This window comes from Leptonychotes weddellii, chromosome 6 (assembly GCF_054177405.1).
Source record: "Leptonychotes weddellii isolate Sample4059 chromosome 6, ASM5417740v2, whole genome shotgun sequence".
NCBI lineage: Eukaryota > Metazoa > Chordata > Mammalia > Carnivora > Phocidae > Leptonychotes > Leptonychotes weddellii.
In genome coordinates this window covers 49010835-49022567 of record NC_138374.1, presented here as the reverse complement: position 1 = coordinate 49022567, position 11733 = coordinate 49010835, and the positions used below count along the sequence as shown (strand labels likewise).

The following is an 11733-nucleotide window of genomic DNA, read 5'->3' as shown; positions in this document are numbered from 1 at the left end:
TTTTATAAAAAGACTTGGCTGCTGTGGTCTTAAAAAAAAAAAAAAAAAATCAAATCAAAGGCAATGAAAAACATGATCTTAATCAGTAGGAAATAACACAGGTTAGAAGGTTCATAGTCACCCTGAATCTGGCCTGCCTGAGAATTCTGACTGCATCAATGGCTTGGGCTGGGGTCCCCTTGGGAAAACAGAAAACAATAGCTCCTTTTCCGTGTTTTCTTTTTCCTTTGCGGTTGGATTTAGAGGTGGTGCTGCAGGGCGGCTCTGGCCGTTAATGTCTCCCAGTAAATACAGCAGCCTTGCCGGGCTGTATAATAAGACTGTATAGTGGGAGAACAGTTTGTCAGACTGGGGGTGGAAACCCACTTACTAGCTGTGTTAGTGGGCAGGTTCTCTAATCTATTTTCTATCTGTAATGATAATACCATCTATCTCAGAAGAATTCTGGGAAACTCGTGCAAAACTACATACTAAGTAGGACAGTGGACGTTTAAAAAATGTTAGTTCTTTTCTCAGGTGGAGAAGAGAAGGCTCTGAGGCCCCATAGTTCTGAAGACGTACTAAAATTTGCCATCTTTTTCCACCATCTCAATCCTAGTCTTAGCAAAGCTCATTGTGTTATCTCCAAGGCACTGAGGAAGATTCTAGACATAGCCCTCCGGTTCCAGTCCTATCTTATGAAGTCCCTGATCCTCTAAAATTACCGAAGTTGCCCAATATGCCCAATAGTTTGGACAGGCACTGACAAGATGCCCATCAATAAGACAATAGATGTTTCTAGACTTTTGAAGGTCAAAATGTTTCCCACACTCCTGGACAGTCCCTTCAGTGGGACTGGTCTTCTGCAACACCTTCAAGCTGGGTCAGCTGATTTGTACTGAAGACAAATCAACAGGAGTCCAGGATTGTTATTAAGCCAATAGCAAAGCTAATTTAGGGGAGAGAATCCAATTTTCCAGATGACAGGTAAAAGAGTTGTAGAAAATGGACAATTAGGGCGCCTGGGTGGCTCAGTTGGTTAAGCGACTGCCTTCGGCTCAGGTCATGATCCTGGAGTCCCGGGATCGAGTCCCACATCGGGCTCTCTGCTCAGCGGGGAGTCTGCTTCTCCCTCTGACCCTCCTCCCTCTCATGCTCTCTGTCTCTCATTCTCTCTCTCGCAAATAAATTTAAAAAATCTTTAAAAAAAAAAAAAGAAAATGGACAATTATAATTTATAAAGAAGAAAAGGTTTTCCTAACCTTTGAGAGAATTACTAGATTGGCCTTTTCAAACGAATGGGCCCAAAGCCGCTGGGTGTATTTGTTAAATGGTACATATGTTTTATGCATTTTTCTGCTTGTATTTAGTACTTAGCAATACAAAATGGAGGAACCTTAGTTTCTAAATAAGAAACTTACATTTAACCATATCTTTAAAACCATGTAATCTCATTTCTGGATGACCTCACAAGCATTAAAAAAATGCACAAAGATATTCAATCCAGAATTGTGTATAATAGCCAAACCTGGAAACCAGCTCATTGTCCGTTAGTCAGGGACCAACTAAAGTATAAAACATACACACAATGAACTATTGCAAAGACGTTAAAAATCATGTAGATCTGTATCTGTTGACAACTAAGGTGACCCACTACATACTGCTGGATGAGAAAAGCTTGTTATAGAAGATCATGTGTAATATGATCCCATTTGGAAGAAGTATAGTATGGTATAGCAGTTGTCAAACTTTCCGGTTTCGGGGGTCCTTTACACTAAAAAATTATTGAGGACTCCCACAAAAGTTTGTTTATATGAGACATATAGACACAGATATTATCTATTGTACTTGAAAATAAAACTAAGCCTGCCTCTAAATTTTGCTGTGAACCTAAAACTGCTCTTAAATCTTTAAAGAAACTCCTAAAGGGGCGCCTGGGTGGCTCAGTCGTTAAGCGTCTGCCTTCGGCTCAGGTCATGATACCAGGGTCCTGGGATCGAGCCCCGCATCCGGCTCCCTGCTCCGCGGGAAGCCTGCTTCTCCCTCCCCCACTCCCCCTGCTTGTGTTCCCTCTCTCGCTGTGTCTCTCTCTGTCAAATAAATAAATAAAATCTTTAAAAAAAAAACAAAAAAAAAAACTCCTAAGAAGTGAAAAAATGTTTATTTAAAAATAACAATAAGGAACCCATTACATATTAACAAAATCATGTATTTTATGAAACACAACTATATTCCCCCCCACCAAAAAAAAAAAATTAACAAGAAGAGGGGCATTGATCTACATTTAATGTCTGGTTCAAAAGAAGACTGGTAGATTAGCTTCTGCATTATAGCAAGTATATTAGTTTGTTAGGACTGTCATAACAAAATACCACAAACTGGGGGTGGCTTCAACAACAGAAATTTATTTTCTCCAAGTCCTGGAGACTAGAAGTCCAAGATTAGGGTGTTGCTAGGATTGGTTTCTCCTGAGGCCTTTCTCCCTGGCTTGCAGATGGCTGCTTTCTTGTTGGGTCATACATGGTCATTCCTCTATGCACGCACATGTCTGAGTTTTTTTGTTTTTGTTTTAAGATTTTATTTATTTGACAGAGAGAGACACAGCGAGAGAGGGAACACAAGCAGGGGGAGTGGGAGAGGGAGAAGCAGGCTTCCCCGCAGAGCAGGGAGCCCGATGTGGGGCTCGATTCCAGGACCCCGGGATCATGACCTGAGCCGAAGGCAGACGCTTAACGACTGAGCCACCCAGGTGCCCCTGTCTGACAGCTTATTTCCTTTGTTTATCAAACAACCCTTTATTGAAGTATGTTCCTTTCTAGTCCTCAACTGGACATTTCACCACACCACTGTTGATGTCATGAAGGTAGCAGCCATCCACACTGCAGCCCACGGATCAGGGCAGAGGCAGAAGGAACTATCTAAATCTGGGCTTATCTGTCCTGGATGGTCAGTTTCACCATAATCCTCAGACCCTTCCAATCACCAGTTGCCTTGGTGATGTCATCACCAACGTTTTTTGAAGAAAGACCCAGGGGGGCTGATCTTGGAGGCCAGGGGTCTGATGTACCCATATTTCCTCTTCTTATAAAGACATCAGTCAGAATGGATTAGGGCCTACCCTAAAGGCCTCAGCCTCATTTTTACTTGATCACCCCTTGAAAGGCCCTATCTCCAAACACAGTCACATTCTGAGCTGCTGGGGGGTTTGCGCTTCAACATATGAATTCCTAGGGATATAATTCAGCCTGTAACAGCAGATAAAACTGAAAATAGCTAGTAAGAGTACAGTAGAAATACTGAGAGCAAACTGAGTTAATGTCTAAAAATATATTACATTGGGGCGCCTGGGTGGCTCAGTCGTTAAGCGTCTGCCTTCGGCTCAGGTCATGATCCCAGGGTCCTGGGATGGAGCCCCACATCGGGCTCCCTGCTTGGCGGGAAGCCTGCTTCTCCCTCTCCCACTCCCCCTGCTTGTGTTCCCTCTCTCGCTGTGTCTCTGTCAAATAAACAAAATCTTTTTAAAAATAAATAAATAAAAACATATTACATTATATGTAAACCTGCCAACTTACAAAATTCTAGAAAACACAAAAACATACGAGCACATATTCCATTAACCATCAGAGTGATAATGTTACCATGTCACATAGCCTCTGGAAAACTCCACTGTACACTGACGAGAGAATGAGAGTGAAAAAAACAAATAATACCTTAGTAATTTTAAGAAAATAGTGTGGACCTCACACACAGCCTAAAAAGTTCCCAGGGATTCCCAGGGGTCCAGAGACCACATTTTAAGAACTGGTGGTATAAGCTGTTATGACCTCAGGCAAATCTCTTAACCTCGTTAAGCCTCAGTCTGTAAAATGACGGTAATGATAATACCAACTGAAGTAGGCTTTGTAAAGATTAATGAGTTAATACTCGGGGCGCCTGGGTGGCTCAGTCGGTTAAGCGGCTGACTTCAGCTCAGATTATGATCTCAGGGTCCTGGGATCGAACCCTGCATCGAACCCTGCATCGAACCCTGCATCGGGCCTGCTTGAAATTCTCTCTTTCCCTCTGCGCCCCCGCCACTTGCGTGTGAAATCTTTAAAAAAAAGAGTTAATACACAAATGAGAAGTGTGAGCATCCCGCAAACATTAGCTGTTATTTGTGAAACATTATTTAACAATTTGATATGATACGTGCTTAAACGCATAGGGAGTAGTAACCTCTGGATGATGAAATTTGTTTTTAAATCAACATTTAGGGGTGCCTGGGTGGCTCAGTCGTTAAGCGTCTGCCTTCAGCTCGGGTCATGATCCGTGGTCCTGGGATCGAGCCCCGCGTCGGGCTCCCGGCTCAGCAGGAAGCCTGCTTCTCCCTCTCCTGCTCCCCCTGCTTGTGTTCCTGCTCTCACTGTCTCTCTCTCTGTCAAATAAATAAATAAAATCTTTAAAAAAAAATTTTTTTAAATAAATAAATCAACATTTAAACTGAAGTATAAAATACATGTTGAAAAGAGCATAACGGGTATAGCTGGATGACTTGGCACAAGGTGAATGTATTTGATCTTTTGTTTAAAAGAGCATTTTAGGGGCCCCTGGGTGGCTCAGTTGGTTAAGCGGCTGCCTTTGGCTCAGGTCATGATCCCAGGGTCCTGGGACTGAGCCCCACATCAGGCTCCTTGCTCCGCAGGGAACCTGCTTCTCCCTCTCCCTCTGCCTGCGTGCCGCTCCCCGTTCTTATGCTCTCTCTCTCACTCTCTCTCTGTGTCAAATAATCTTAAAAAATAAATAAATAAAAGAGCATTTTATTAACAACAACAAGAAAGCTATTAATAAAAACAGCCCCAATGGCAACCCTTTCTCTCGCCTGTAGTGTCTTGGCGTATCCATGTTCCCTGGAGGCATCAAGGGAGAATCTGAGAGGTCTCCTCACTCAGTACACACCCCTGGTGCCATGGGGTTCCCTTCAGCTCCAGGGAGAGAGTGCGGCGCAGGAGTGAACCCGAACGAGCTTTGGGTCTTTATGAAGCTGGATTCTCATCAGTGTCCACTGTAGTAAATTCTGAAGCTCACTTAAACATAACCACGACAAGAAGTGACTTTTATTATGTTTCTACCATGGGTATGGAGTTTGTCTGGGGCTAACTCCTTGTGTCCCCTCCCAAAAAATCAAGATGATTCTCCCATGACGAAGTTTCTTATATAACAACACAGATCTTGTGTGATAATTGCAGTGAGAGACCGTTTTTCCTCTTCCTCTTCGAGGAGCTGACGGTGAAGTCAGTGTCTCAAAAACCGGCTGGAGGGATGGGAGCTGCAATTTATTTCAGGGCAGAATGAATTGCTAAGTGATAATATTAAAGGAGATCTGATTATAAACACAAGTAGCAAATCTTCCAACATGTACCCCATTACAATTAGGTGGGAGGGGATCCCGAATCTTGGAAAATTCTTACAAATTTCTACAACTGACAAGGTTCTAGGAAACACAAAAATACACAAGTACATGCTCCATTAACCATTGGAGTGAAGATGTCACTATGTCACGTAGCCTCTGGAAAAATCCACTGTACAGTCGTGAAAGAAGGAGAGTGAAAAAGGTAAATTACTTGTGAAAAATTACTTACTAATACAATAGGTTCTTAAATGCACAGTTACCTCTAAATTTTAAATAACAGCATCTCCAATTCTATTAAGAATTTAGGACTTGGGGGTGCCTGGCTGGTTCAGTTGGTAGAGCACGCAGCTCTTGATCTCAGAGTTGTGAGTTCAAGTCCCATGCTGGGTGTAGAGATACTTAAAAAAAATAAATCTTTATATTAAAAAAAAAAAGAGGGGCGCCTGGGTGGCTCAGTCATTAAGTGTCTGCCTTCAGCTCAGGTCATGATCCCAGGGTCCTGGGATCGAGCCCCACATCAGGATCCCTGCTCAGCGGGAAGCCTGCTTCTCCCTCTCCCACTCCCCCTGCTGTGTTCCCTCTCTCGCTGTCTCTCTCTCTGTCAAATAAATAAAAATCTTCAAAAAAAAAAAAAAAAGAATTTAGGATTTGATAAAGTTACACTTTCCAAAGATAAAACTTAAAAAAAAAAAAAGATTTACTGGAAACACAGGTCATAATCTCTGACATTGAAAACAAGATATCTTTACTTCCTGGCCAAGGCTGCCAGGCGGCAGGTGCTGGAAAGAAACCAGTAAGAGAGAAGTGCTGGGATGAGATGAGGACACTGACCTCCGCTGTCAGCTCCACTATTCAGTATGATCCCTTGGAGCACTCCTTCCCACGTGCCATCTAACCACTGATGGTAAACAAGGTAAAACCTCAACTTAAATAAAAAAAAAAAAATGAATGTTCCTAGTAGAAAGCATCTGGAGAAAAAACCACCTGCAGGCACTCACATGTAAGGTCTGGATGAATGATACAGCTATGCTAGGGAGTCAGTGAGGGCAACACCATATCCCAACACACCCCGACGAAGGTGGTCAAGCTAAAACTGTATGATAATACTAGAGAAAAACACAGCGGAAGCCATGCTGGGAGCCCCCTCCGTCCACTGGTCTGTGGCAAGGAAGGAGCTTCTGCAGCTGACCCTGCCCCAGGGAACTCTGCATCCTCCTGACAATATTGTCACTGTTTCTACTGCTGCTGCCCATAAAAGAGCTATGATGCCATGACTCCATCAGGGGCCTGGGAAGGCTGGAGGGTAGGGTAAGGTAAGGAACGGTAACCTAACAAATATAAAAGAGTTCAACTTCAGAAGAAAGAGGACAGACCAAAGTAAAAGATAAAAACTTTAAGTTATTTTGCTAAAGATAAAATTCTGAGTAGTAAAGGAACTGAAAGCAGGATCGCGAAGAGATCCCTATACACCCATGTTCGTAGAGCACTATATTCACAACAACCAAGACGTCAAGGAACCCCAGTGTCCAGTGGTGGCTGAATGGATAAACAAAACGTGGGGTATACGTGCAAGGGAATATTATTCAGCCTTTTTTAAAGGAAGGTAATTTTGACCAATGCTACAACATGGATGAACCTTGAGGATGTTTTGCTAAGTGCAATACGCCAGTCACAAAAAGACAAATACTGTATGATCCCACTTATATGAGGAATCCAAAGTAGACAAATTCACAGAAAGAAAGTAGAGGGGTGGTTGCCAGGGACCTGAGGGAAAGGGAAATGGAGAGTTGTTTAACAGGTATAGTTTCAGATTTGCAAGATGAGAAAGTTCTGGAGATGTTTCAGAACAATGTTAGTACACTTAACAATGCTGAACTGTACACTAACAAATGGTTAAAATGGTTAACTGTACACTAAAAAATGGTTAAAACCTGTACACTAACAAATGGTTAAACCTTCTGGGTAGTGATTAAAAGTTAAGGTACAGGGGCACCTGGGTGGCCCAATTGGTTGAGCATCTGCCTTTGGCTCAGTCGTGATCCCAGAGTCCTGGGATGGAGCCCTGCATCCAGCTCCTTGCTCAGCAGGGAGTCTGCTTCTCCCTCTCCCTCTGCCCTTCCCCTCGGCTCATGTGTTCTCTTGCCTGTGTGCTCTAGCTCTCTCTCACTCTCAAATAAATAAAATCTTAAAAAAAAAAAAAAAAAAAAAAAGTTAAAGTACAGGGGCACCTGGGTAGCTCAGTGGGTTAAGCGTCCGACTTCTGATTTCAGCTCAGGTCATGATCTCAGGGTCGTGAGATTGGGCTCTATGCTCAGTGCAGAGTCTGCTTGAGATTCTCTCTCTCCCTCTCCCTCTGCCCCTCCCCCTGCTCTTTCTCTCTTTAAAATAAATAAATCTTCAAGGGGTGCCTGGGTGGCTCAGTTGGTTAAGCGACTGCCTTCAGCTCAGGTCATGATCCTGGAGTCCCTGGATCGAGTCCCGCATCGGGCTCCCTGCTCAGCGAGGAGTCTGCTTCTCCCTCTAACCCTCCCCCCGTCACGTACTCTCTCTCTCTCTCTCTCATTCTCGCTCTCTCAAATAAATAAATCTTTAAAAAAAAATAATAAATCTTCAAAAAAAAAAAAGTTAAGGTATAAAGGAAGTAAAAATCAAACCTTCTAAAAACTGTAGACATTTGATTTAGGTGGAGAGAGTAACAAAACCACGTCTTTAATTCTCTTTTAAAGTATTAATATGAAAGTTTAATGGCTGGAGCAAAATCAGTAGGTGTATAAGAAATAACGTGACTCTCAGCTCCAATGGGCTTGAGATGTACATTTCCAGAGAAGAACTTCAGAAAGAAAGGTAGACCCTGTGAAAGATGAACAAGCCAAGGGTTACATAACCACCCCGTACCCACAACCCCCTTGGATGACAGACAGTTTGAGGACTGTGAACAACCATTAGAGACCATGGTTTGTGTGGGGAACCTCCCAGTAAAGTCACCATCCAAATTTCTACATCCCTCTTCAGTAATTCAAACGAAGATACTTTCCCTCTGCACCTTGTGAGGATGTTCAACTTCTAGCGCTTCCCAAGATCCACCTCAGGAGAAGTCAATTTGCCCACAGGAGGCGTAGTTTCCAAAGCTGTCTATTGTGAACCTCTGAGAGATGTGAACTGAATTGAGCTTCAGGGTACCAAAGTAGAAGTTCTCAAACAGCTGAAAAGAAAGAATACAAACCCAGAATGAATATCCAAAGATGAAAATAGCAAACGTCAGATTCTCTTGTAAAAACACTACAACAATCCCAACAAACCTCTCATGCTTTTCCTTTTCAGTATTTATTCTGAAAAACGATCCTGGAGAGAAGGAATGGGAGTGGGAGTGAGAAGAGAACAGAAGCTCTTCTCTCTGGTGAATTTTAAAGCCTCCTCTGATAAAAGACACTAAGGAAAGAGGGCTGAAAATTCAGTTCCAAAATTCATCTACTAAGCACACATGACCTAGAACTTGTAACAAACATCTGGGGCCACACTCTGACTCACAGCACCTAACAAAGCTGCTTGATGACTTTCAGTTCCCGACTCTATAGGATCATCATTTTGTTACAGCCAGGATAAAATATGAGACTGCATTCCTCTATCTAGTCAACAACATTTAGTAGAAGCACCCACTAAAATAAATAGAAGATAAGGCTCCTAACCCACCAGTGATTCTGCCAACCCCGTGAGGACTACAGAACACTTAAGCATACCAAACAGCCTTCTACTGGATGATATGACACGTGCAAATGATATTTATCAAAAATCTTTTATTCAACTTGGATTGAAGCCAGCATCCTAAAGTAAACACTCTTTACTACAATTATTTACTATAAAAGCTTTCAAGTGTGTCAGAGGGAGGTCATCGATGAGCTATACTCTGAGAGGGACCTGCCCTTGTGATTAGCACATTTATAAGGCAGAATCCAAACTGACATCAGAACTCATCTCAGATGGGCGCCTGGATGGCTCAGTCGGTTAGGTGTCTGCCTTCGGCTTGGGTCATGGTCCCAGGGTCCTGGGATGGAGTCCTGCACGGGCTCCCTGCTCAGCAGGGAGCCTGCTTCTCCCTCTCCCTCTGCCTGCCGCTCTCCCTGCTTGTGCTCTCTCTCTCTCTACCAAATACATAAATAAACTCTTAAAAAAAAAAAAAAGAACTCATCTCAGAAAACTGCTTAGATAACGGTGTCAAAGCGTAAAGGGCTTACCTTCTTCTGTTAGGATGCAAAAGTTGCCTTTTCTTAAAATGTCAGTAAAATCTCAAGAAAGCCAGCCTTTCCAAACACATACCCAACAAATGCCTGGGTAACACCTAGGGTGGGCCCCTTGCATATAAGCGAGTGACTGTCTCTTCACTTATTTTTATACAACCTCCATAGCCATGGACTTCAGCCACTGTCGCCTTTCCTCTTCCTGCGATTAGCGGCCTCGCAAAATGCCTGGGGTTCATTAAGGCTAACTTCATAAAGCCCCGTAAATATTGATTCTTCCACATGACATCAACTTGACCCCAAAGATCTATTTAGAGGTTGTATGCTGCATTGTCTTGTCTTTCAGAAAGGTGATCAGCTCTTGCCTGCATTGATTTACACAATTAACTTCTCTTCCTGGCTTTGGCAGCCTGTTCAAACCATATCCACCCTTTTGTGTAAAGAAATACTGCCTGAAACTGTTATGCGCTAATCCCTTTGCTGAACCTTAATTCAAAGTGAAAGCCACGTCAACAAGACTGGCAGATTTATAGCTTTGCAAACCAAAGCCTTGTAGGTACAAAAAAGATATAACCAAAGGGGCAATAAAAGACAAGACAAAACAAAACTAAAAGGGAACTCATAATACTTTCAACAAGTTACTTTTTCAGGATTAGCAGCCTAGGGGTCCTCTACCTTCCATCCCCTGTGCCTACGTTTCCAAGTAATATAGCCACAGCTAGGAGCTGGCAAGTGATCTGCCTGACTTCTCTTCGCCTTATGTGGATAACCTCTGGATGGCGTGATTTGCCAGGGAGCTCCTCATGCTTCAGGTTTAAAGTAAACAGTAAATACAGTGATAAGAGCAGCCTGGGGAAGAGTACTGAAGTCAGTCTACACTCACACCCGGCACACAGGAGCTGTGTGACTATGCGTACATGATACTGCCCTGTACGCATAGTCTATACAAGATCAGAGTGGCCAAGATCCGGTAGGATGAACAAGTCAAAGTCCCTTCCTTGTAAACTGTAAGGCACTGCTGAAAATTAAGTGTTTCCTATAATGTTTTTGACATCTCTCTGCTCTCCTTAACCCTGGACTTATATTTTACCTGAGTTGCCACCTTCTTTCGTACCTTTGATAATGTCACAAATGGATTTCTTACCCAGAAGTCCCTAGTGCAGGGCTGATCTTCCTTTAGCCCTTCTTATCTCCATGCTCTTATTCTCTCTGTATGTTGATGAAGATTTCGTAACAATTTTTCACCTTCTCGTATTGTTTAGGCCTTGTTGTGTATCTTTAGTCTTAAGCCTTTCTTTCAGTTCTATCAATTATTTCTTGTGACTCATTAAAATATAAGCTCTAGGGGTACCTGGGTGGCTCAGTCGTTAAGAGTCTGCCTTCAGCTCAGGTCATGATCCCAGGGTCCTGGAATCAAGCCCCACATCGGGCTCCCTGCTCAGCAGGAAGCCTGCTTCTCCCTCTCCCACCCCCCCGCTTGTGTTCCCTCTCTCGCTGTCTCTCTGTCAAATAAATAAAATCTTTAAAAAAAATAAAATAATAAAATAAAATATAAGCTCTACAGAGGAAGGATCTTTTATGTTACTCACAGCTGAATACTACCATATGCTGGAACCGTACCTAGGAGACTGTGTATGATCAATAAATATTTGCTGGAGAGAATGACAACAAAAACTAATGTTGTACATGTCTGCATACCTTATCTGAAAAGAGAAAGCTATGACATGGCCTTGTTCAGACTGGATTTAAAGGTCTTACTTACAGGTCACCACCTAGAAACCCTTGAACAGGACTCACCAAAATTATATTCCCTCTAATCATATCTCAACTGTAACTAGTTGTCAAGAAAGAATTTGTAGTTAGTAATGGAAATTTCACACATTCCTTTAAATTTCTGTGTTTCTTATTTGTCAAAGCCTAGACTGCTTTCTTTTTTTTTTTTTTTTAAAGATTTTATTTATTTATTTGAGAGAGAGAATGAGATAGAGAGAGAGAGCATGAGAGGGGGGAGGGTCAGAGAGAGAGGCAGACTCCCTGATGAGCAGGGAGCCCGACGTGGGACTCGATCCCGGGACTCCAGGATCATGACCTGAGCCGAAGGCAGTCGCTTAACCAACTGAGCCACCCAGG

At 42.9% G+C, this 11733-nt stretch overlaps 1 protein-coding gene and 1 long non-coding RNA gene across 2 annotated transcripts in view; both read right to left on the bottom strand.

Moving 5' to 3' along the window:
* Positions 1-6781: 6781 nt before the first annotated feature.
* Positions 6782-8016, bottom strand: LOC145722203 (uncharacterized). Its single transcript, XR_014146302.1, has 2 exons — positions 7300-8016; positions 6782-7243 (listed from the first exon to the last, which is right to left on the bottom strand). It is a non-coding gene; the product is annotated as an uncharacterized LOC145722203 (long non-coding RNA).
* A 25-nt stretch (positions 8017-8041) lies between these two features.
* ASCC1 (activating signal cointegrator 1 complex subunit 1) overlaps positions 8042-11733 on the bottom strand; it is a 99428-nt gene continuing 95736 nt past the window's right edge. Inside the window, exon 9 of the mRNA XM_081824095.1 lies at positions 8042-8570. Within this exon, the coding sequence (XP_081680221.1) occupies positions 8454-8570 (117 nt within the window). The 3' untranslated portion in view covers positions 8042-8453. The remainder of the gene's footprint in view (positions 8571-11733) is intronic.